The sequence below is a fragment of the Chinchilla lanigera genome, unplaced genomic scaffold (assembly GCF_000276665.1).
Source record: "Chinchilla lanigera isolate Chin_1 unplaced genomic scaffold, ChiLan1.0 scaffold00012, whole genome shotgun sequence".
Taxonomy (NCBI): domain Eukaryota; kingdom Metazoa; phylum Chordata; class Mammalia; order Rodentia; family Chinchillidae; genus Chinchilla; species Chinchilla lanigera.
In genome coordinates, this window is record NW_004955413.1 from 12,532,965 (window position 1) to 12,558,942 (window position 25,978).

At 40.1% G+C, this 25,978-nt stretch overlaps 1 protein-coding gene across 2 annotated transcripts; it reads left to right on the top strand.

The window, feature by feature from the left end:
• The first annotated feature begins 457 nt into the window (after positions 1-457).
• Strap (serine/threonine kinase receptor associated protein) lies at positions 458-25,174 on the top strand. 2 transcript variants are annotated; one of them, XM_005379022.1, is made up of 10 exons: positions 458-905; positions 1,490-1,625; positions 10,424-10,505; positions 11,172-11,244; positions 15,692-15,788; positions 16,602-16,739; positions 20,261-20,397; positions 22,013-22,162; positions 22,899-22,961; positions 24,615-25,174. In XM_005379022.1, the coding sequence occupies exons 1-10, from the start codon at positions 794-796 to the stop codon at positions 24,674-24,676; spliced, it is 1,050 nt and encodes a 349-aa protein (XP_005379079.1). In that variant the 5' UTR covers positions 458-793; the 3' UTR covers positions 24,677-25,174. The 2 variants fall into 2 exon arrangements, with proteins under 2 accessions (XP_005379079.1, XP_005379078.1); XM_005379021.2 differs by having other exon boundaries at positions 459-905; positions 22,896-22,961.
• The last annotated feature ends 804 nt before the right edge of the window (positions 25,175-25,978 follow it).

The window sequence follows — 25,978 nt, forward strand, 5'->3', positions numbered from 1 at the left end:
TGGGTGGTCTGAACTCACAACGATCCTCCTGCCTCAGCCTCCCGAATGCTGGGATTACAGGCATGCGCCACCACGCCCGGCTTTAACAGGAAAACATGTGAAAGCTGTTAGACGTTTGCAGGTTTGGACCGTCTCTAGGTTCGGCTCGGGTTCTGGGGAGACAGATATTCGCAACCGCTGAACCGCGGCTCCGCGCAGTCACCGGGCGCACAGCCGAAGTCGCGCGGGAACGCGAAACGCTTTTGGACTCCGCGAACTCCGCCCGGGAACAACAGAAGCGTCCTAACTCAGAGTTCGGAACCGCACACATCGCTCCAGTGCCCACCGCGGGGCCAGAGGCACAGACCAAACTGGCGCCGAACTCACGCGCCCCTTCCACCTCTCGCTCTCTCAGCGCCTCTTTGCCAGGAGGAGCCCGCCTTCCCGCCAAGCCGTCACTTCCGGCGGACGCCTTGCGTCACTTGTGTCGTCACTTCCTGCCTGTACCCGTGTAGACGGTGCGGACCGAGGCTGGGCCGGTTGTCCGTTTCTCCCCCTCCCCTGCTTTCCTCCCTCCCTCCCTTTCCCTTCCTTGGCAGCTGGGCTGTCGCCCGCCGGCGGCTGGGGCTGACTCCTCGGCCACTCCCTAGTCCCCCTCGGACCTCGGTGCCACCGGATTGGCCTCCCTTTCCTGTTTCCCGGCCCAGCCCGAGTGTAAGGGCGGGAGGGGGTGGGCTGTGGAGCCAGCGGCGCTGCGGCGGAGAGAAAGGACGACGACGACCCTCCGCCCCTCCGCCCGCTCCCCGCCGCCGCCATGGCAATGAGGCAGACGCCGCTCACCTGCTCCGGCCACACGCGGCCCGTGGTCGACTTGGCCTTCAGTGGCATCACGCCCTATGGGTATTTCTTAATCAGTGCTTGCAAAGGTGAGCGAGGCCGCCGACCCGGGTGGCGATCGGGGTCCCCGGTGTCGGGGGCGCGGCGCGGATGTCGGGCGGGCCGTGTTCCGTAGGAAGCGGGAGCCGCGGGGCGACCTCCCGGACGCCTCTAACGCGGATGAGTGCTGTATTCCCCCAACCAGGGCCTGTCCCCATGTTCATTGGTGTATGTCGGGAATCCGGATTGCGCCTTTTCGTCCCTGGAACTATCTTTCAAGCATTTAGGGAAAGGAAAAATTAGGTCAGGCAGAGCGATGCCTTACAAAGACGTTCGTTCCCACCCAATATTCTTTGTGGTGTGAGCCTCGTTATCAAATGGGAAATTAAGACTCACATTTAGATTGTTTTTGACGCAGAGTGGCATTCCCACCGAGTCACAAATGCTTCCCAGACAGAATAACCGGTTCATTTGTTCAGTGCGTTAGTTTTTTTGGATATTCCGTAGTGATTCCCGGGAGTGGGAACAGTTTAAAAAACAAAAACGGTTTGCTGTTCTTCATAGTCATTTTGTGTTTGAATCTTAGATTTAAAGTAATAAACTTCTAAATCGCTGTCTTCTTACATATTTCTAGATGGAAAGCCTATGTTACGCCAGGGAGATACAGGAGATTGGATTGGAACATTTTTGGGTCATAAAGGTGCTGTTTGGGGTGCAACATTGAATAAGGATGCCACCAAAGCAGCTACCGCCGCTGCAGATTTCACAGCGTAAGTGAAACGGCTTTGTTCTGTGTGGATTGTACCCTAAAATAATCAAGGTGTTTAACCTCAGTTATTCCCAGAATTCTGACTCAGTAACTACCACATGCTTTTGATCTTACTAAAATTCCATCCTGGTTCAATGTACTTCTTTGTTTTCAGTGATTCTCAAAATTTCTAGAGGCTGCTGATGTGCTGGCACACCCCTGTGAATCCCAGTGATTCTGGAGGCTGAGGCAGGAAAAGGCAAGTTGAAGGCAGCCTCGTTGATTTAGCGTGCACCTGCTTCAAAATATAAAAGGGTGGAGAGCTACTGAGCTACAGCTCAGTAGTAGAGTGCTTGCCTAGTATTCCTGACAGAGTTAAGTTCAACCCCCCAGCGCCCTCCCCAACAAAAAATGTAGAGGCTTAAATGACTTGATCTTTATGTCATTGTTTGCAACCCAGGAGTCTGCATTGTTACCAGCCATTCCACATAGCAAATGTTGGTGATTTCCTTTACAGATACTGCTCTAAATGTGCTCATTAGTGATACATGTTAATGACCTAATTTTTATTAATTGACTTTTTTTTTATTTCTCAATTTTTATAAAGTTGCTTGAGACACATTTAAAACTGTCCCACACTTAACTATTCTTTATTTCTCAAGTTTGAGGGGGGAGTACTGGGAATCGAACTCGGAACATCATGCCTGCCAGGCAGGCACTGAGCCACCGAGCTAAACCCCTGGACCCTATTTCCTAAGTTTTAAAAGACTGAAACTTAAGTTATCTTGATGTTCATTATATCCACCTTGTTTTCAGTTTTAATTCCACCTGTAAAATATCTCCTGACTTCAGGGTGTCTGTCATGTGTCTGCTGTTGTGTTAGTACAGGATTATTTTTTTGATTTTCAGGGTCTTGCTGTGTAGTTTAGGCTGGCCTTGAGCTCATTGTGTAGCCCAAACTGCCTCAGACTTGCAGCAGTCCTCCTTCCTCAGCCTCCTGAGTGTTGGGATTACAGGCGAGCGCCACCACGCCCGGCCAGTACAGAGTCATTTTTAATTGGCCACCACTAAGTTCTTTCCCTTCTGTTGATATTTCATACTGCTGCCAGTTGTCTTCCTAAAAACAAATCTGATCATGTTACTTCTTCATGATCTTCTTGTCTTTCCATTGCCATTTTAGTAGTCATGACCTGTGGGTGAACATTAGCATCATCTGGAAGGCTTTTAAAATATTCAAATGCCTCTGTCTCAGATACTCTGATTTAGTTGGTCTGGAGATAGAGCCCCCGGCCAGTGTTTTTCTTTCCCAGATCTTTTCTAGGTGATGTGCAGCATAGAATGACTGACCTGACAGGTTCTAGTTACTTATTGGCCTCATGCTGGCTCATCGACATCATCGGGTACTGCATGCTGGAAACCTTAGTCTGGCAGTACTAAACTCACTGATGAGTAGTGTTTGGTTTCTGGTTTTGTGTATATTATTAAACTGACTTACAGTGACACTTTCTCGCTTTCTGGGCACATGTCAGATTTTGTATAATTTTAGTGTCTGTCCAGTTCCCACCTGTGTTTGGAAACATTTCATTGTGAATATTAGTGAAGGAAGTGTCCAGAATTATTGTGCGTACATATTCTTTATTAGACTTAATAGCCTGCAATCTAAAAGTGCTCCTTTTTTTCAGGCAGTGTCTCACTATGTAGTTCAGGCTGGCCTCAAATTCTGCAGAGATCTCCTGCCTCAGCCTCTTGAGTGGGATTACAGGTGTGGGCCACTATACCTGGCTGTTAATTTTTTTATGAACCAAATAAAGAGCAATTGTATTTGAATCTTTTTTCTTTCTTTCTTTCTTTTCTTTTTTTTTTGGTACCAGGAATTGAGCTCCGGACCTTATGCCTGCCAGGCAGGCGCTTGTGCTACTGAGCCATATCCCTGGCCCAAGAGCAATTGTAAATACGTTGTCTTTTTTTTTTTTTTGGTTTTGTTTTGTTTTTTTCTGGTACCGGGAATTGAACTCACGACCTTGTGCTTGCCAGGCAGGCACTGTGCCACTGAGCTAAATCTCCGGCCCTATGTTGTCATTTTTGTTTGAACCAAACTGAACACACTGAGTTTAGCATCAAAAAGTGAAAGCTAACTTTGGTAGGTACAAGTCTATGCACTTGTTAAAACTCAGACCTATATGTATAATTGTATGTATTATATCACATACAATTTTATTGTATGTAAATGTAAGAGTTTTTCAGTAGAAGTGGTAATACTAATATAGGATTAAATTGGGAATGGTGAAAGATCAATAAGAAAAAGTCACAAATGCCAATCTAAACCCTTGAACTTTTTTGTGTGTGCTTTCGAAGAATAAATTGCTGTTACGTAGTTATTGAAAGGCTTTATGTTACATAATCCTGATAAAATGAGCTTCTTGGTTTTATGTAAGTCCTTCTAGGTGAATATTTTCAGCCCACAAGTTGCTGTAAATGTCAGCAGGAGTGCTGATGACCGTGTAGTCCTTTGATTGCTAATTATGAGAGACAAAAGTAGGGAAAAGTGATTCTCAGACATGGCAGGGTTATTATGGAATGCTGGAATGTTAAGACGAAGGTGTTCTTCTCTCATTGCACATACAATACTGTTGAAACTTTTGGCACTTGTATGATACTAATTTTTTAGGTGTTGTTTAAAGGTTAGTGACCATGTTTTGTGTCCTTATTCTAGTCCCTAGTTTATGTTTCCCAAATGTATAACTTGAAAATTTTTTCTGGCTGAGTGTGGTGGTACACACCTGTAATCTCAGCTCTTGAGAGAATGATGAAGGAGAATCACAATGAGTTTGGGTTCAAGGCCATCCTGGGCTACATAGTCTCAAAAAAAAATGGACAGAGAGAAAGAAAAGAATGAAAGAACCGAAGGAAGAAAGGAAGGCAAGCACAAGCACAAAGGATGGATGAATTATAGACCCTAATTTTGCTTTTGGAACATTTGAATCGATGATTGCTATAAGTTTAGCTTTTTTTTTGCATTTCCCCTTCAAAGTTTTTCGCCCATTTCAGTAAGAACATAGTTGATAATCTTGCTGATTTTATAATGAATGTGGAAAATTGAACTAACATTAAACACAATTCTAGATTTGAGGTATTTGGTAAACAGATTTTTTGAAATTTCATTATGGTAATTAAGTCTCAGTCTGATGGTGATAAACTAATAAAGAGATACTTTAAGTTAACTGTAATTAAGTTATAAGTGCTGACATTGCAGACATTTGCATTGAAAAAGATGAGCTTTTGGGTTGCAGTTCTGAATTGTTAACTTCAATTTTACTGTTATTTAGCCTTAACAATGTTAATTACATAAGCAGAATGCCTTGGTGCCATCTTTTTGATGTTTTCTTCTGATATTTTCCCAAACCTCGTTAAGAAGGATGCGTATATCTAGATAAAATTCATGTGAAGACTCTTGTATATTTGACCAAATGGAATTGCCACCCCTCAGTAAGAAATTAGGGCAGTAGATAGGAACATGTGATAATAGGGACATGTGATAATTACTTCGAAATGGAGAGAGAAAAAGAGTGAAGAAATGTGGCACTTTAAATACTTACCAGAATCTTGAAAATAGTCCAGATTTTATCTTGCTGCCAGTGAAGCAGTTTTCTTCGTTGAGGTCACTTAGAAGAGCATTGCTAACCAAACAAAATTACAGGTTTGAGGACATGCAAAAAGTGAATGTTGTTTTTGTGATTTTCTTGAACATTTCAAGTCTTTTATGTTTTTATGCGGTATTAAGAGCATAAACATTGGAGGCAAATGGCCTGTGTGTGAGTATTAAGTCTCATTTGATGTCTTTGTGACCTCGAGGACTTTGGTATATTTTTTCCCCCTCAGTTAAAGTTTTAGGTGTGATGATAAGAGTGGAAAAGGTATAGTAAGCATTGTCATTCATTAAGCCCAAGTTCATGTGCTAGCTATCCTATGTATTTCCTGTTTGATTGTGGGATATTTGTTAAACTTTCTTCTCCTGTAAAATGAAATTAAGATGAGTGAGTGAGGTTATTAGAGGGACTGGAAGCTTTCTCCACTGTGTCCTTGGAGTCAGTATGGTGTCTGTTACACAGTAGGTGCTCAGTAGATGATAGCTAAGACTTACCACTGTATTACTTTTATGTCTGCTGTGATGTGCATATGTGTGTTTGTATGTGGTTGTCCTTTCCCTTTAATCACTTATATGGAACTTGCTAAATTAGAACTTGATCCAGCTGAAGAGTAGCTCCCCTGAACTTACCAGATTAGTCCTAGTTGTTATAAATTATTTTTAGGACATCTCCTTTCCCCATTCTTAAAACTCATTATGGCATGATCATCTAGAGAGGAATTTTTTCCTGTTTCTTATGGAGAGAGTATATTCAACTAAGCACGTCTGTGTGTCAGTTTTCTAAACATTCTGTGTGTATTGGAATAATTTCTGTATTTGAGTCTTGATGATTACATTATCCCTGACATACCATCTTCTTTATCTTTATTCAGAAAGCGAATGTTAACCTTACTCTGTGTGATCCTCTTCTGTGTATGTCTTTTCCTCCCATCAGAATCATCTGTGCAGACTTTCAGAGCAGAGAAGATTGTCCTCTGCTCTAGAGAGAGCTTCAGTAGATCTGGAAGGTGGGCTCAGAAATCTATAGATAATTGCTGCAGTTTGTGCCCACCAAATTTCAGTTGAGGCTGGGTCTTCTGTGTCATGGTGTGGACAGGCGTTAGCACGTTCAAGAGGTAATTAGATCACGGGGGCACTGCTCTCCTGAATGAGTTAATGTTTTTCTCAGCAGACTAGGTCAGTTCTCAGGGAGGGTGGATCACTCTCAAGCCTGGCACCTCCCTTGCATTCCTTCCCCATGTGTCCACTTGCTCTTTTCCTTTCTCTGCCATGACACAGCACAGCACAAGGCCCTCCTTGTGCTCCTGAAGCATGTATATACGGCTGTATGCTTTTGGGCTTGCAGAAACAAGAACCCAAATAAATCTTTTTCCTGTATAAGTTACCAGTGTGTTAATCACCTTCCCATCACTGTAACATATAATTGAAAAAATCAACTTCTAGAGAGTTTTTTTAGCTTTTTTCTTAGAGGTTTGAGTGGCCCTATTACTTTGGGCTGTGGCAGCACCTCATAGCAAGAGCACGTGGTGGTGCAGTGAGCTTCACCTCATAACTAGAAGGCAAAAGAGATAAAGAGGAAGAGGCCAAGGTCCCACTCTCCTTCCAGGGCATGCCCTCAGTGACCTAAAGAACCACCACCCCCTTAGGCCCTGTCTTAGTGTGTACCGCCTTCCAGGATTGTCAAGCTCTTTGTATTGTCAAGGCCTTTTAACACATGGGCCTTTGGGGGACATCCCACTTCCCACATAGCACTTGTCCTCAGGTTATCGTAGCAACAGAAAATAGTCTGTGACAGATCTTTCATCTTTCTGTTGGCTGGGGATTGAACCCAGAGCCTCCTCAGTGAACTACATCCCCAGCCCATTTTCAGTGAGTTGGAGTCTCACTAAGTTGTTAAAGTGTCCAAGCTGGGCTCAGACTTAGGATCCTTCTGCCTGAACAGTAGATCTTTTTTTCTTTTCTCTTGCTTTGTGTGCACACATGTGCACGCACGTACTGGGGGTTGAACCCACTGCTTTGCATGTGCTGTACCATAACCCAAGCCGCTGTTGTTTGTAAAAGCCAGTAGAAAGATCTGACTCCTCTCTGGATAAGCTTTTTTATAAATCAAAGATGGTATTATCTCCTTGGTGACTTTGTGACTATCTACTTGGTGACTTCGTGAATATTACAGTAATTGGGCCTTTTTTCCTCTAAAATATTTTGTTTTGCTAAAACTTGAAGTTAAGTAGCCCCTTTTGAGAGTTACATATGGTCGACCCAGTCTTGAATTATGAAGAGCATTGAATAGATAGTGTTGATTATTGTATGCAGGAGAATGAGATGGGAGTTATCAGTGACTCTGCGGGATGACAAATACTTGATGAGTTATGCAGAAAATGAATGCTGCAGGATTTGCTGTTAATAATACTTCATTATCTTGATTTGAGTGCTGCAGCCAGGTAGTTATGTCAGTTTGCTAGAAGGTTGAATAATATATTAGAAGACATTTCTAGTATTCCAGGTTTTTAGAACTCTGTGCCCTTTTAAGGACTCAGTGTGAATAATGGAAATATGTCAGTTAGTACTGACTAAACATGATCTGCCTCAGTAACAGTAGGGTCTCTAAAGAGCAGGAAAAGACTGTCGATCCCCTGGCTCTCTGGTTGATACTACTCAGGTCATCCCAGTTCTCATTCCTCACCAGTGAATGCACATGCTCTAGATCATAAGATTTTAGGATGCTGTTGGAAGATTACTTACTATACTTGAAATTAGTATTTTAAAGAATATTGCCTAGATTCTCTCGAGACTTACAGGAATAACCAGGACAGAAGTTTCAGGTCCAGCTGACATTTTCCTTACTTTTAATAATTGTGTCATCCTAATCTATGTGAACTCTACCATATCTATATAGTTAAGAATAAACATACGTGTCTTAGTTACTTTCCTTTCACAGGGGCAAAATACCCAGCACCCACAACTTAGAGGAGGTCAGGTTTATTTGGGTCAGCGTCGGTGTCCAGTAGGTTCATTCCAAAGCTAGATGACTCCAAGGCAGAAACAGCGTTGCAGAAGGGCCTGGTAGAGGACAGCTGCTCCCTCATGACAACTAAGGAGAAACAGAGAGAAGAGAGGAGTTAGAGTCAAGAATACACCCTTCCAGGTCACGCAGCAAGTCTCTCCCATCCCACAACCTGGCCCCACCTCCTCACAGTACTTTCAGTGAATCCACTGAGTTTGGGTGAATCCATTGATAATGATTGGGAAGTCATGATCCAATACCTTCCAAGCATGACACTTTTTTGAAACCACAATATGTAAACAAAAATAAAACAAGCAAAAATAAGCACAGTAATCAGTGTAAGCGGAGTTCTGTGGATGAACAGAAAGCAGTGGTTACTACTGGGGGTGAAGATAGAAGATTTAATGGAAGGAGAACATTTGACGACTTCCGAGATGAATGGAACTTTGGTAGCTGAGAATATAAAATATAGACTTAAGAGCAATACAAAAAAGGTCACAAGAGCCTGGAACAAGATGTGTAGCTTGTGTGAGGAATATTTTATAATCTGGTGTGGCTAAATTTAGAAAAATAGTACAAAACTAGGTTGTGGAAAAGAAGGTTAGGGCCAGAGTTAAATTAAAACAATAAAATAGCTTTCCTCAGTAGAACAGGAGAAATGAACACTTGCAAGTTTAATACTAATGTTACTCATGCTTGATGTTATTTCTCTCAGAACATATTTTTCAGCCTCTCTTATGACACAAGTACAGTATATATTTGCAAAGTCTTACCAGTTACATGGCTGTCATACTTCTTAGCCATTTAATGCTTTTCTCAAATAGTCTTTCTTCCTGCCCTCGTATATTTCTAGCTGCTCTTTAAGTCTGCTAGCTTTACATCTTGGATTTTTCTGAACCTTTTTGACATAATTCACAGTGTGTTTCTTTCTGTGCCCTTACACCCATATGTAATTGTTTTTAAATTACATTTATTAGGCAGGGGTGTACCTTAGTGGCACAAGTGCCTGCCTGGCAAGTGCAAGGTCCTGAGTTTGATTCCTGGTACTAAGAAATATAAATAAACCAATTACATTTATTAAATGTGCTGTTTAGTACGTATGTTTCTCCTCAGCTAAAGCTGTGTTAAACTAGGAACTTCTTGTGGGATTATTTTGTCCTACTTATGTGCCCTAACACTGAGTCTAGGGTGATACAATGTTTGGTTTGTTCATAGTGTATATATTGAGTGAACAAAAGATAGTCCTTTGCTTTTTCTCTGCTTTTATTCTCCTTCTGCCTTTGTACCAGCGCCCATTTTGTTTCTAAAAGTAAATGTCAGTTACATTAAAGTAGAGGGAGCCTGTATGGGGTTTGTTTTTTGTTTGGGTTTTTTGTGCTATGGAGGCTTGAACCCACTCGTGTTCTACTGAACTGCACGCCCAGGCCCTTGTGAGGGCTGTGGAGGCTGTCCTTGAATTTTCAATCCTCCTGCATCAGCCTTACTTGCAGCTGCGATTATAGGCAGATTTAGAGATTCACATCCTCAATTGAGCATTGCATAATCAAAACTTGATACATTATGAGCTGTTAATGGGAGTAGGATTTGAAAATCTGACTGTCAGCTTTGAGGAAGAAATTGGGAGAATGTTTTTTGCACCTAGTTTATAATCTTATTTAATCTGTGTCAAAATCTTTCTCTGGTAGATTTTAAAGAATTTCTTGTTGTTTTTGTTTTATTTTACATATTCGTGAGTAGATCATAGGTTAAAATAGAGCCAAGCATGATGGTGCATGCTTGTAATCCCAGTGCTCTGTGAGGCTGAGACAGGAAGATCACAAGTTTGTGGCTGGCCTGGGAAATTTAGTACCTTAGTGGGAGTCTCAAAATATATATATAAAAGTGGTGTAGCTCAGTACAGAGGCTCTGGGTTTAATCCCCATTACAGAAGAATAAGTAGAATGGGTTGATTCATGAATCAATGTATTTAAATTCTTCAGATATTTTCTATGACCAAAAGAAAGTTAGGATAATAAGGCTTTATAGTGAGGGCTATTAGAAACAAAGGAGACTTACAATTCAATTTTATAAAAGTTCGCATAGCTAACTTATTCAGTAATCAAAAGTACCATTGTGTTTATCCTTTTAACATACTAACGTACAATATTCTTTCTATTTTTTTCACTTTCAGCAAAGTGTGGGATGCTGTCTCAGGAGATGAACTGATGACCTTGGCTCACAAACACATTGTCAAGACTGTGGATTTCACACAGGTATAAGAAAATGGAATTAGGGCTGGAGCTGTAGTTCAGTGGTGGATTCTCGCCTCAAATGTGCAAGGACCTAGGACCAATCCCCAGAAAAACACACACGAAAAGAAGAAAAATGAAATTTATTTTAGATGATTTTCTGTTACTACACAGTATGATCGTGGTTTTATATTTGATGGTTTGTATTTTTGTGGACTAGTTGGTGTATATTGGTTTCTATTTATTTGGCTGTATATTAAACTATCCCGCCTTTTTTTTTTCTAGTTAATTCTGTGAGGTTTTTCAGTACTCTGGACTCTTTCTCAGTCCTCCACCAATCACAGCAAACATCTAAAAATCTCAAATAGTATTCTCAACTATTCTCACAAGGGAGAAGAGAAGTTTGGGGTCATGAGTGAGGTGCTTTGTGGGAGGAAGGGGGAGAATCAAGGCAGAGTGAGATTGCTGTGGTAGGTGGTATGGTGTGACACACTTAAACTGGGATGCTCGAAGGGCTGGGCAGCTGTGAAAAGACAGCAGTTCCCACAGTGTCTTCTCAGAAGCAGTGGACCCACTGTATCTCTGTGATGTTTGTAGCTATATTTGGATATTATTAGGTATTGAAGAAGTTTTCAAAGAAAAATGACTATTGAAGTGACTAATTTATTAACATTTTCTTCGTGTTTCTAGGATAGCAATTACTTGTTAACTGGGGGACAAGATAAACTGCTACGCATATATGACTTAAACAAACCTGAAGCAGGTAAATGTAAAGTGTGCCTTAGTTTGTGGTTTTATTTTAATTTTAAATAAGTTCAGCTGATTAAAGGAGTACTCAAATTTGGAAAAGAAAAATAGTCACAATGAGGAAAATTAAAACATAAGCATACAGTATTAATCACGTTAATCATATTAGTTTTGTTTTTTTTGAAACAAGGTCTTGCTGTGCAGTTCGGGCTGGCCTTGAGCTCACTTTGCAGCCCAGGCTGGCCTCAAACTTGCAACGATCCTCCTGCCTCAGCCTCCCAAGTGCTGGGGTAACAGGTGTACGCCACCACGCCTGGCTCATCCTTTTTATTGTAATATTGCTTATTTACTGTATTACTTTTGTATAGCCTTCTTAGAATTTAAAGGTATGTTATGGTAAAGTGTTTTTTGTGAAACTAAGTAGTGCCACTACCTTTTGGTAATTTGTGGAATGGTATCTGTAGAAGGTGAAGATGATAAGAATTATGTGTGTGCATGTTAAAGTGTTTAGATTATGTATTTATTTATATTTTGAGACAGGGCCTTACTATGTAGTTCAGGCTGGCGTTGAACTTGGGGTGAACCTCCTGCCTTAGCTCCCAGGTACTTGGATTACAGGCATGAGCCACCACACCTGGCTTATGTAAAATGTGTAGATTTTTGAACCATGTGAATGTATTAGCTGTTCAAAACGATCTTTAAAACCTGCAGTGATAATTTTTTTCTATCAACTCTTTAATGACTGTGGTTCTCTTCTGTATGAGTATGTGTAAGTGAATTAACTAGTTTCTTATTAAGGCCTGTTTGGGTTACTTTGTACATTTTTAATGTTAAAGCCAGTATTATGCTAGACATTCTTATAGCTGCCAGTATTTTTACAGTGGTTTCTTTAGAATAATAAGCAAAAGTAGGAGTGTCGGGGGGACTTGGCCCAGGAAGGAATGGTTAAACTGCAGGGCAAAAGCACATAGACTCTGAAGAGTGAATGGTTAAACAATACTTTTAGATTAGTGAAGCATGTGTCTGGCCTTTGTCCTTCCCTCTATCCCCAAGAAAAACTGCCTAGCCTTGAGGCAGCTCCTTGCCCAAATTGCTGTTCTCCTGCTCTTTCCCTTACACAGATAGCTAAAGCCAGAGTTCTCAGCTTCTTTTTTGTCTTGGGTGTCTCCCTAATGCTGGGCACTCTTGGTTGAGATAGCCTATGGGCCTCTTGGTGACTGAACTAAGTCTTGTCGCTGAGTAATCTTCTATGACAAAATCTTCTATGATAAAACTCCCTGAGTTTTATCTTCTATGTCGCTGTGGTCGCACATTGCAACAGAAGTGGAGTAGTGGAATCATTGGAAGTTATTGATGGTGCTTAAGTCCCTTTTTACAAAGTATAATTACATTTCTATACCTAATTTCTGCTAGTGAACACTAGCAACTAACATTTTGCCAGTTTAATAGAAACAATTATTCTGTTGTATTAATATGCAGTTTAAAATTCTGATGAGATTTAAATGCTCTTCCAGGCTGGGTGTGTTGGCTCAGGCCTATAATCCCAGCACTTGGGAGGCTGAGGCAGGAGGATCGTTGTGAGTTAGAGACCAGCCTGGGCTACAAAATGAGCTCAAGTCCAGCCTGAACTGCATAGCAAGACCCTGTCTCAAAGAGACCAAAAAAGCAAAACTCTTCCATAGCATTTTCATGTATTTCCTTTTTTATGGACAAATTGCCTAATCATACCCATTGTCCATTTATCTTATTGGTTGTGCTCTCTGTCTTAGTCACTTTCCCATTGCTTGGACGAAATACCTGACCAGCCATAACATAAAGGAGAAGAAGTTTATTTGGCTTATAGTTGCGTGGGTTCAGTCCACAGCTTCGTGGCAGAAATGGAATGGTCATAGGGTGTAGTGGGGGAAGCTGCTCACCCTGTGGTAGCCAGGAAGTCGAGAGGGAGAGAGGAGCCAGGGACAAGAATACACCCTTCCAGGGCAGTCACCTGTGACCGCCTCTTCTGACCAGCCTCTGCCTCTGAACACGAGACACTTTGGGGGACACTTTGAATCTAAACCATGTTACCAGCTTTTCTTCAACCTCCCAGAGTTGGGGATCAGACCCAGGGCCTCACACATGGCAAGTGCTTTACTGCTGAGTCGTATCCCCAGCCTTTCTTACTGTTTTTTAAGCTTATTTATTTCATTTTAATTTGCCCTTTGCATTTAAATTGTGTTAATTAAGTTTCATAGCGTATTTTTTTTTTAAATTTTGATGGTAACATCTGAAACTATGAATTTTCATTGTATACAAGTTGTGGATGTCTTCTCATTCTAGTGCACATGTTTACATTTTTATAATATTAAATGATTTCTTATGTAGGTTTCTTTAATGTACTAAATAGACTTGTTTTAGTTATTATATATTAGTTGCTATTATGAGCATTTATTGTCTGTAAATCCATAAAATTTAAAAATGATGAAAGAGTTAAAAGTCCATTGTGTTCAAAGGAGAAAGGAAATAAGAGGGGAGGAGGAAAAGAAAGAAGGGACAAGGAGAAAAGAATAGAAGGGAAAAAATGGAAACGAAGCTTTTGCAAATAAGGAGGGGAGGAGGGGTTGAAGGAGGGGAGCGGAGTGGGAAAAGGAAGAAGCAAGGTGTATCCTGTACAGGTACAAATTCCCTGTCTAAAATGTACCAGTTAAAAAAACATCGTCGGCTAGGGATGTGGTTTAGTGGTAGAACGCTTGCCTGATGTGCATAAAAGCCCTGTGTACAGTCCTCAGTACAGGAAAAGAAGAAGATCACATTTTAGAAATATTAAAAGTATGTTTGAAATCTTGAGGTACCTTCATTTTTAAGAGGAAACAAACTACACTTACATTTTACTCTCCATTGGCACTTAGGAGTTTTCTGCATTCTTTTTGATAGACTCAGGCCAATTCTCTAGCCTCAGTGAGTGAATTTGTCTGACAAAGTAAGGTGCTTCAGGGCTTGGGTGGGCATTTTTCATTCTTTTACCTTTTCAAGGCTGCAGGTGCCCACTCGCCATCCACTTTTGGCAGAGGGGCGAGGTGAGACAGGATCTTGCTATGTAGTTTGGGCTCAGACTAGCCTTAAACTCGCACTACTCCCTTCCTCAGCCTCCCAAATGTTGCGATTATAGGTGTCTACCACAATTTCTGGCTTTCAAGGCTGCTTTTTGAAAGTTGTTCTTCCACTGGGCCAAACGTAGAAGTGATAGCAGTTAAACAAAAATTTACCATATTGTTAGATACTGAGTTAAATACTTAAAGATGTGTATGTATGTGAGCTACGTCCCTGGTCCTTTGTGAATTATAAATTTTATAAATTTGAAGACAAGGTCTTGCCCAGGCGAGGCTTGAACTTGTATTTTTTTTTTTTTTTGTTTGCTTTGTTTGGGTTTTTTTGGTACCGGAAGTCAAACTCAGGACCTTGCTCTTGCTAGACAGGTGCTGTACCACTGAGCTGTATGCCTGGCTTGAATTTGTGATCCTGCTCAGCCTCTCAGAGTGCTGGGATTACTGGTGTGTGGGCTACCTCACTTGGTTTAGATGTATATTCTTATGTGATTCTCACAGTTAAACTGAGATATAATGGCTATGGTTATTTTGTTTATAAAGTAATACAGTTCTCATTTTGTTTATAGATAACTGGATACAGTTTTCAAAAAGTTATGTAATACGCCATAAATCTAAGTAGTGTGGTGGCATTGCGTTTAGTCTCTGCATTTGTGCAGAGATGATAATGAGGGCTTTTTTGGAAATCTTTTGAAGATAGTCTCCGACAGAGACAGCCCACCTCCCCACCACTGCTTTTTTGTTACTATTGTTGATGCCTTCCTCTCTGGGATGGCTTGTGCTGTTTTTTGTTTCCCCTTTCTCCTCTAGCTCCTACTTTCCTCTATTTTTTTCCTGTTAGTTGCTACCAGTAGTGGCTTACATGAAAGTCCCAAGTCAGAGATGAGGTAGGCTTAGCTCAGGTCTCCTTGTTCCTTGGGTTCACATTCTTGTGAAGTCATGCCACATTAGTGATTTTAATTTTTACTGCGTTGTGGTATAGTAATGCTTTTGACTGTTGTCAGTTGTGTAGAAAATGAGCCTCGAGGGAATGAGCGGTATACTCAGTTATGATGTTTCCAAGGTCATTGTTCTTCAATTCCTTGGTATGCAGATGAACTTTGGCCCAATGTAAAAAAGCAGTGCAATCAGTAAGCATTGTTTGAATTGTTCTGGGCTTTAAAAAGCTGTAGTCTAGGCGGGTGTGGTGGCACATGTACTTGGGAGGCTGAGGCAGGAGGATTACCACAAGTTCAAGACCAGTCTGGACTACATAGTGAGTTCAAAGCCAGCCTAAACTGCAGTCTGATTTAAAATATACTTTTATGTATATTTAAATTGTTACATTGCTCAGTTTAAAAACTTACATACTAAATATGTTTTAAACTGTTTCATCTTAAGACCCTAAAGAAATCAGTGGTCACACTTCCGGTATTAAGAAGGCTCTGTGGTGCAGTGAGGATAAACAGATTCTCTCAGCTGATGATAAAACTGTGCGGTGAGTGATGCCTTTTTAATTTAAATTTGGAAAACGCTTTACGTTACAGTATTTTAAATATCCTTTATAACAGTTTTGTACAGAAAATTGTCTGACATTAAAGTTTAAATTGTACATAGCTTATGTTTATTTGGAGTTATCCATTTACTACTGTATAAACAGGTAAAATTGAGAAGAAAGTTAAATGGACACTTTATGACAGGGGTTCAGGTAGGTCTGCGGACGGGTTGGCTAACAGTTCCTGCAGCCCGTAAATGCTGTGCACAGTTCTGTGTGCTGACCCTTGATGTATTTCTCCGTGAAAAGATGCGTAGCAGTCACCAGATGGGCAAAAATAGTGTTAACAATGACGATTTAGAAAGGTTGTAGAACTAATTAGATTAGGGTGTGTCTCACTGACTTGTTTTGCTAATATTTTTGGAAAGTAATTTAGATACTGAAGTTGCTTTAACTAAAAACCTACCAAAGATTTTGACATTTCATAGGAATCTAAAATTTTTCTGGATCATTTGTAATTTTTGACTTGAAATGAAAGCTGTTATACTACAATTGGGATTATTCTCTCATTGATGTATCTACAGATAGAATTGAAGGAGTTCTAGCTGGGCGTGGTGGCGCATGTCTGTAGTCCCAGCACTTGGGAAGCTGAGGCAGGAGGATTGCCATGAGTTCAAGGCCAGCCTGGGCTACATAGTGAGTTCAAGGCCAGCCTGGACTACATATCGAGACCTTGTCTTTAAAAAAGAAAAAAAAGAATTTAATGAGTTCTTAATCTTAAGTGAATAAACATTACCACATTTCCCTTTTTTGTAGCCTTTGGGATCATGCTACTATGACAGAAGTGAAATCTCTGAACTTCAATATGTCTGTTAGTAGCATGGAATACATTCCTGAGGGGGAGATCCTGGTTATTACTTACGGACGATCTATTGCTTTTCATAGTGCAGTAAGGTAAGTCAAAGAATTCGGTGGGTTTTTTTAAGTACATGTTTATAGTACATAATGATTACCTTCATTGTGGGGAATTGGTACATGTACATAGCACATCTCAATTTTTTTCCCCTTTCCCTCCTTGTTTTTGTTAACAAAGGCCTGTTACATTTTTAAAAATTGAAGGGCACATGTGTTAGCTTTGTGTTGTCACAGAACACCTGAGAAAAATAAAAGGAGAAAAAATATATTCTGGCTCATGGTTTCAGAGGCTTCAGTCTGTAGCCCCTGCCTCCATTACTGCTGGGTCTGTGGTGAGGCAGAGCACCATGGCAGGGAGCATAAAACAGAGTAGAGTACCTCGGCTTGTGGCAGGGCAGGAGGTGGAGAGAGTGCAAAGGATGCACCAGGGACGAGATAGACCCTTCCACAGAGCAAGCCTGAAGTGGCCTTCTTCCTCAGCTTTGCCTAATGATTCTCCCACCGCCCAAAAATGCCATACTCTAAATCCATTAATGGCCTTACCCGTTAATTAGGTCCGAGTCCTCATGATCCAAGCCCCCACCTTGGAACATGGTTCACTGGAGACTACGCCTTCGAAACACAAACCGTAATGAAGGCGAATTGGGATCTGTGCTGTTATCAAACATTGAAGAACATGTTTAAGAACTTGGTATACTTGAATCAGAGGAGTTAATCAGATTCCAGGTATTAAGGACACTCTTAAAATTCAGCAAGTTCTGTTTTTTTGTGGCTTTTTTGTTGTTGTTATTTTGGTACCAGAAATAGAACTCACAACCTTCCACTTCGCAGGCAGGCACTGTGCCACTGAGCTATATCCCCAGCCCCTGAGTTCAGCAAGTTCGGAATTTGTATTTTTTAAAAAAAAAATATTTAGATGCCATACTTAATGTTCTTTTTAAAACCACAGTGATCTTTTCACTTTAAAATTTTTGATAGCGACTTTTCTATTCCTAAGTATGGACATACCCTAATGAATTTTAAACAATCTTAAGTTCTGTGACTCAGCAAGATAGTAAATGTTTGTAGAAAATCTGGAAAATAAATCTTAAAATGTGCCCACAATCTTACAGCTAGATTCCAGAATGTTAATAGTAATTGTATTTTCTGCTACACATTTTTCTTTTCCTTGTTACATATGTATATATTTTTATGGCTCTTTTTCTGTAATTACTAGGCCCATAATGAATATAATTTTGGTTTTTTACTTAGAATAATATAAGCCGTTGAAACTTCTTTGAAAACACTTTTGCTGGCAGTATTGAATTACGTACTTATTATGGTCTGTATCTGTATGTCCCTCCAAATGCTCGTGCAGTCATGGGGTGGGCTTTTAGAGTTTTGATTGATCCATGGTCCAGTGTTGAAATTATGGATGTGAGTGCTACATCTGTCCTGGGGCAGATAGTTTGTATACAGTGTAAGGGAGCGAAAGAGGCTGCCTGCCACCCCTCCTCCCTTCCTCCCTTTTGGTTTTTCCCCTGTGCTGTTTCCTGCCATGTACCATTCTGCCTTGGAGGCAGCCGAGTATGGACTGAAACCTCCACAGACTGAGCTAAAGAAACCTTTCCTTCCTTAATTCTGGGTGGCAGGTATTTTGTCTCAGCAACAAGAGAAAAGTAGCCAAGACAGTATTACACTAATTATGTTTTAGTTCCTGGACTTCAGTACTTGGCGAGTATCATGGCACATCTGTGTCCTCACAATAATGTCCTTTAGGTAGGATTATGAGGTCAAAGAGTAAAAGGAGTTTAAAGTTCTTATTCACACATGGTACTGAATTGATTCCCATCACTTCTGCCACATTGCAGTTTAGCTACAACCCTAACGGTTTATCTAAAAGGGAACTTGTGGAACCAGGCTTCTCTGAACGGGAGGAAGGAAGAGAAGGGAATGATGCCTAAGGTTTTTGTTTTGTTTCGTTTTTGCAGTACTAGCGCATGTACCCAGGGCCTTATGCAGGCTGGCTAAGCACTGTAGCTGAGCTGCATCGTCAGCCCTTTTTATTTTGAGACAGGTTTTTACTTAGTTGCCCAGATTGGCCTCCAGCCCCTTATCCTCTAGCCCCAACCTCTTGACTAGCTGGGATTATTACAAGTTTATGCGAGTGTGCCTAGATCTGGAACTCTTAAGGTTATGAAGGAGTTGGTATATCCAGATAGTGAATTGATAATAGTAGGGTGCTTTTGCCAAAAGCCACCAAATTGTACAACTGCACATTGAGAACTAAGATGTAACCCTGCTGTAGGCTGTTACCCCAAGCTTCGGTCTTGTGTTGGAAGCAGAGGTTGATGGGCCTGTTGAATATTCACAGTTGAGGCACAAACTGCCTTTCAGTGAGACTGGAAATCACTAATTTTTCTTTTCTTTTTTATTTTGGAATAACTAAAAGCTTTTTATTTGGCTCATTTCAAAATTACAATTGCTGGGGCTGGGGATTTAGCTCAGCGGCAAAAGCGCCTGCCTCGCAAGCGCAAGGTCGTGAGTTCGGTTCCCGGTACCGGAGAAAAACCAAAACCAAAAAACAAACAAACAAAATTACAATTGCTGATGGACAATTTGTATTGCAGTGAGAACAAGACAATGAAGGAAATGTATCTCTGTGAATATACTTACATATGTATCTCTGTGAATATACTTATATCTGTGAATATACTTGGTAGTATGTGTAGATGGGAACAGAAGGAAGGCATTTAGGAGCTGGAATGTCACAATGTTTTGTAATATTTAAGACTGTACAAGATTTTTCAAGGTTGAACTGGAAAAGAATAGAGGTCCAAACTATATTTTCAGGTGAATCTATTTGTTACATGTTGTTTTCTATTAAATGACTGTACCTTAAAATTTATTGTTTTACTGTGTGGTAGTAAAAAGAGCTACTTTTATATTTGACATTTTATGGCTTTTTATTGTATAAGTGTAAACCCTCAACAATTGAGAATAACATACAGATAACCCTTTTATTAATTATCTGCTTTAAAGCATTTTTCTTTACTAAGATAATGCATATTTGATATAAAATATTTAAAGACACGGTGAAATTCTTTCGAGATAAAAAAAATCCCACTATAGTACCTGTGCTATTTTAATTAAGCAAGACAGTGATTTCTAGGGATAGTTTGGTTTGGTTTAGTTTTTGAGACAGTCTCACTGTATAGTTCAGACTGGCCTTGAACTCACTCTGTGGCCCAGGCTGGCCTTGAGCTGGCAGTTACTCTCCTGCTTCAGCCTCCTGAGTAATGGGGATTACAGGCCTATGCCACCATGCCTACCCTGACATAACATCTATTAAGTTGCCCAGACTGGGCTCAGATCTTTGATTCTCCTGCCTTGCGGAGTGCTGGGATTACATGTTTGTGCTGCTGTACCTGGCCCTTTGGAACTTTTTTAAACATTGCTGTGTTGACTAAATGAATATTGAATTGTCTTTTGAGTTTGAGAATTTAGGAACAGTTTTAAAATGTAATTATTTTCTTGTTATTATTTGTACAGTGTTAATATTTGTAAATAATTTTTTCTAGTTTGGACCCAATTAAATCCTTTGAAGCACCTGCAACCATCAATTCTGCATCTCTTCATCCTGAGAAAGAATTTCTTGTTGCAGGTGGTGAAGATTTTAAACTTTATAAGTACGATTATAATAGTGGAGAAGAGTTAGGTGAGTTGTCCTCTTTTTCTTCTCATAAAATTATCTTTATAAAATGTTCAGTTCCAGTACTTAATACCTCACTTATGTATGTAACATGTTGGAGGCAAATTTGTCAGCTAACTAAAGCTTCATGCTTAGAAGTACAAAATAAAGATGTTTTATCCATTTTAGGTAGAAAATTTTGTACTCCTTATGAGCGAAATATGCTGAACTCAGTATTATCTTTTGCTTTGAACTGAAGTTCATCTTTATGAGCTGTAGTGATGTTCTGAGTGTTGTGCAGTGATTTCTCAGGCTTCATTGGGACTTGTGTGTCAAAGTCATACACTAATGCTAGGAGATTTTAGTCTGAGTTTTGCTATATTTTTGTGATTTGGGGAAGAGTTAATGTAGGATTAAAGTTAATACTAACTTTATATTTATATGGTAGATCAGATAGTTCAAAGAGTTATATATGGCCCTCAGTACCTACTTCCCAAATGCATTTGCTGTTAGTTCAAAAAACTGGTTTTTATAAATTTTTTTATCTGTAAGCTGCCACTTTTTGTTGGTACCTGTCCTGTATGCAAGGAACTACATTTGCTGCAAATGTACACAAAAAACAAAACACACCTTTACAATCTGCTTTTGGGGAAGAACTGATGAACTTGAGTTGCATAAATGTGTGTTAAAGTGTTTGGTCACATTTCATTGTTTGTGAAAATGAGAGAACTAGAGCTTGGGTATGTGCCCAGCATTTGGAAAGCCCTGGGTTTCCCCAAAAGATGACAGCTTCAACTTGAATTATGTGTCTAAGATCTGAGGCCACAGTTCGTGAATGTTGGACTTAAGCATTTTTCATTGGTTCTTGGCAATGCCGGGGGTTAACCTCACCCGTGAGCTTGCTAGGTAAGTGCTAAGTAAGGGCTGGTAAGCCCCAGCCCTTCTGCTCATAACTGTCTTGTTTTCTAGTTAGACAGAGGTGGGGAATACTCAGGAATATTGTGCTAGTAGAGTTCTGAGGACAAATGGAAAGGCATTAGCGTATAAATGTGGCAAGGTCATAAGTACAGATATGATTTAAATTAGAAAACACTCCAATTCTGAACATTTTCTCATTAGATTCTATAGACTAAAGTATTTAAGGACCAGTATGGATCCTATATCTGATGTGTGTGGCAGAATGATGAGTAAACACTACAAAGCTTGGTGGGAAATTAAGAAGCCGAATGTGCAAAGCGCCACCTGGTGGCTCTCTCTAGTCATTAAAAAGAACTGGTTCGTTCCCCCCCCCCCCCCACATAGGCAGTAAGTTTCAAATGTGATAATTGGGATGGCACTTTGTGGGGTTTCTGTTGACCTCTGTGCTTCTGCCTTCATTGAGACATTGAGCCTGATTTTCCATCTTGAACGACAACCTGAAGCTATGTTGCATGTTAGATTTGAAAAAGGGTACTCTTAGGGAGAAGCAGTAGGCATTGACGTGGCACCTGGTGATGGTGGTTAACCAGGTACAGTTCTTCCTATTTGCATTTAGAAATTTTGCATTTCTCCAGTAGTATGGACAACATTTTCTTTCCTGTATCAGTACTTAACCTAACAGTTAAATATTACATTTTCTAATGGCCCTTATCTTGTGTTTCAGAATCCTACAAAGGACACTTTGGTCCCATTCACTGTGTGAGATTCAGTCCTGATGGAGAACTGTATGCCAGTGGCTCTGAAGATGGAACTCTCAGACTGTGGCAGACGGTGGTAGGGAAAACTTACGGCCTTTGGAAGTGTGTACTTCCGGGTAAGAACTTCTATTCTGAGTTAGAAAATTAAAATGCATAGCTTTATGTCACTTCTGTTTCAGTGTCCTGTAGGAGCAAAATTACATATTTTTTGTCTTTTTGAGATAGGGTTTCATTATGTAGTTCAGGCTGGCCTTGAATTCAGTTTGTAGCCCGGACTGGCCTCGAACTTGTAGGGGTCCTCCTGCTTCAGCTTCCCGAGTGCTGGGAAAACTTTATAATTAATGAGAAACCATGATTATAAATTGGGTATTGTGTTTTTTTAAGTTTTTTGTTGCACATGTTATTCTACTAAATTGGTAGTTCATTTGGTAAATGGAATGAACTTAAATTTACAATTTGGTAGAAGGTAATATAGTAAATTCACAAGTAAATGTATCCAGTATCTAAATAATGTTATTTTAAGTAGATTCCCCCCACATCCCGTACTGGGAATCGGACTCACGACCTTGCACTTGCCAGGCAGGTGCTGTGCCGCTGAGCTAAATCCCCAGCCCCTTAAGTAGATATTTTTAATTTAAAAAGAATACTTAATTACTGGTCCCAGAGTAGTTGTAGTCCGAGCCTAAAAGTAAGTTGTGAAGATGAACTGTTCTAGAGTCACAACTACTAAGAGTTGTTCCAGTTATAATGTATTGATGCAATAGTCTTGTCTTTAATTTTCTTGTTTATCAAATGAAATTATGATATAATAAATCACAAAATCTATCATCCCTGCTTTTGTTTTCATAGAAGAAGATAGTGGTGAATTGGCAAAGCCAAAGATCAATTTTCCAGAGACGGCAGAAGAGGAATTAGGTAAATACGAATCAGTTGACTTTTCTAAGAATCCTGGGGGCCTTAACGTTGAGGTGGTATGTGAGTTTTACTCATTGACAAGAGGATTGTATTAAATGTGAATACAGTTCATGGAAAGCTTAATGCTTACATGTACTTATTTATAAGCTAAATATTTAATACTGTGTAGTAGTGGCACTGAGGTAGTGTGGAGATGATACAGTTTACCCTTGCAGAACTTGTCAAATTTAGACAGATGCTAGTTAAGCACGTTATTTAAACAAGTTGTTACAACTGTAAGCGGAATCAATGGTTGCTGGAAAAGCGACATTTAAACTTGAGATCCATGGTGTGCAGGAGCGATAGGGATATTAGGAGATGCGGTGTTGGTAGGGTAGGGATAAAAGAAATTCGTAAGAGGAAAAGAACAAAGACATTAACTGAGGCTCAAGAGCAGAAAGGAGCTCAGGCATGAGGAGTGCAGTAACTTTACTATGCCTCCCTGTTAAAGAACAAGGTAAGTTGGGCGCGGTGGCACACACATGCAATCCCAGCATGTGGGAGGTTGAAGCAGGGGGATTGCCATGAGTTCAACAGCCTAGACTGTATAGCCCAGTCTCAAAAACCAAATCGGGGCTGGGGATGTGGCTCAGTGGTGGAGTTCTTGCATTGCATGCACAACCCACATCAGAAGAGGGCAAAATGTGCCTGGAGAAGCTAAACCATAAAGAGCTTCATTTACTTGGAGAGTTTTACACTGAAGTAGTGAGAAACCTTTAAAGCAGAGGAGTAACACTAAGTTTAGGTTTAAATTTTGAAAGATTGCGTTGGCTGTCGTGTGGAAAGAACTGAACAGGGAACAGTTTGCGGACACTAACAGTCTAGATGATTGGGCACCTAGTTTTGAATAAGGGAATGATAATGAGAACAGAAAAGGGGATATGGAATTATTGCTAGTGGTAGAACTGGTAAGGTTCTTGATGTTTCTTCTTACCTGGCAAGATAAGGGTGTGATTGAAGAAAATGTCAGATTCGTAACTTGAGAAAGTTCATAAGGTGATTTAAGGGACAGTTGGGATGCAACTTACCACAATTAGTTTCCCCCCTTTTTGTTTTTGTTTTTTTAAAGAAAAGTCTATGTTGCAAATGAGTCATAGCTTCAAGGAGTAGCTTGTTGCGAATGTCTCCTTTTTTTGATAAGTACCTTTTTGTAAAAAGGGACTTAATGTTTTTATTTGAATATCATGGGGCTGGGGATTTAGCTCAGCGGCAAAGCACCTGCCTGGCAAGCGCAAGGTCATGAGTTTGGTTCCCAGTACAGGAGAAAAACCAAAAAAAAAAAAGAATATCATTAAGTATTAGGATGGGAGCCCAGAAAGGAGAGGGCCGGGTCCTTCGAAGACGTGACTTGAATGCAGCGCTTACTGGATAGTTGAAGTTGGTGGCAGTTAACGTGGAAAGAGAAGATGTTTGGTTAAGTTACGGTGTAAAAGCATCAGTGCAAAACATAATGAGCTCTTTCCTCATTGCTTTTTCAGTGGCCAGTGCAGCTGCTGGTTCTCCCCCACCCACCAGAGTGTGCTTAAAACGTTTATATTCGTTCATTAAATGGAAGGGTGGATTTGCTTCTTTCCCTTATTAAATTGACTAGTGTGCTTCTGTTTTTAATTATAGAAGAAATTGCTTCAGAAAACTCAGATTCCATCTATTCTTCAACTCCTGAAGTGAAGGCCTGAGCATCAAGCATGTGCCACAGATAGCATATCATGTACGGACTAAAGGAGCGAGCAGAGAACAGCACCCGCCTTCAGAGTTACTCTCTGCTTGATGCCAACAACCAGACAACAATGGAGAATATGAATTAGCCTCCGTGCTGCAGCCGCTGACCCGCTGGAACCTGTGAGTGAAAACTCAGCATCAGAGAAGCGGGGCAGCCGGGCTCTTGTAGTGCGACAGCCTCTTGTCTTTTTAATGAATACGTGCAAGCCAACGTCCGATTTGTGTCATTACAATTAAATTTCTTGTAGCTTTTTTGTTATTATGGAGAAGAAAAATATATTTGCCTATTTTTCTGACATTTCCCTTAAAGCAGAATGCCTTCTCTTTTTTTTGGCTTTAGTTGTAAAGAAGAGGGAATACATTAAAGTAACTGGTTTGATTTCTCTTGCGTTGTACACTGCTTCTGAACATCCAATTATTTTTAGTTGTCTAAAATAAAATGCCTCTAAAATGAACAGTGTTTTATTTCTTTGGGGAAAACTAATAGGTTGAAATTATAAATGAAAATAGCTAGAAAATTTTTCTACATTATAACCGCAGCAAAAGACAGTTTGGTTACAGACTATCATAAACATTGTTTTAGAAAGGCTTTCTATATTATTAACACAGCAGAAGACAGCTTGGTTATAGATGCTAGTAAACATTGTTTCCTAATTTTGAAATTCATTTGCTTAGATGGAATTTTTGGAATTTTCCTGTCCTTTGCTAGAGTTGTGTTTACTTTTCCCTTCCACACTGGTTAGAAGTGTATGACCTATATTTTAAAATGATGACTGATTTAAATAATGCATGATAGTTATAAAAAAATAAAGCATTCAGAAATTTAAAATATCCCTCTCCCCCCAAATCTTGTAAAATTGAGTGCTCATCAGTGTGCAATAGTCATTTCTCTCTGTGGGGGCGAATAGATACAAATGAGTTTATGAGGATGACGTAACTTGGCCTGTTGTGTATAAGATCTGTCATTTTATTTTACCTCGTCCTTTAAGTTTGGGCAGCTTTCAAGAGACCTTTTTACCAACCCTCTAATAAACTGGATCAATTGAGTTTAGCCTATAATTTACTAATTTTTTAAAACATGCAAGGATATTAAACTAGTAATTTAGAAATATTTCAAAACAGTAAATTTGCTTTTTCTTTGCTAATCAAGGTTTTGAATGACCTTTGGTAGCTTTCCTTAAGAGAAACAAAAATCAACCAAAGAATAAGGTTCGCTTTTAAGCGTTTGCGATAACCAGAAGAAAGCAGTGTAAGCTACA

Bases quoted from the DNA above. Each gene is read 5' to 3' on its own strand.
- Strap (XM_005379021.2), top strand. From the start codon at position 794: ATGGCAATGAGGCAGACGCCGCTCACCTGCTCCGGCCACACGCGGCCC. The intron at 20,398-22,012 runs GTGAGTTGTCCT...CTTGTGTTTCAG, and splicing joins TAATAGTGGAGAAGAGTTAG to AATCCTACAAAGGACACTTT. The intron at 22,962-24,614 runs GTAAATACGAAT...TTTTAATTATAG, and splicing joins GACGGCAGAAGAGGAATTAG to AAGAAATTGCTTCAGAAAAC.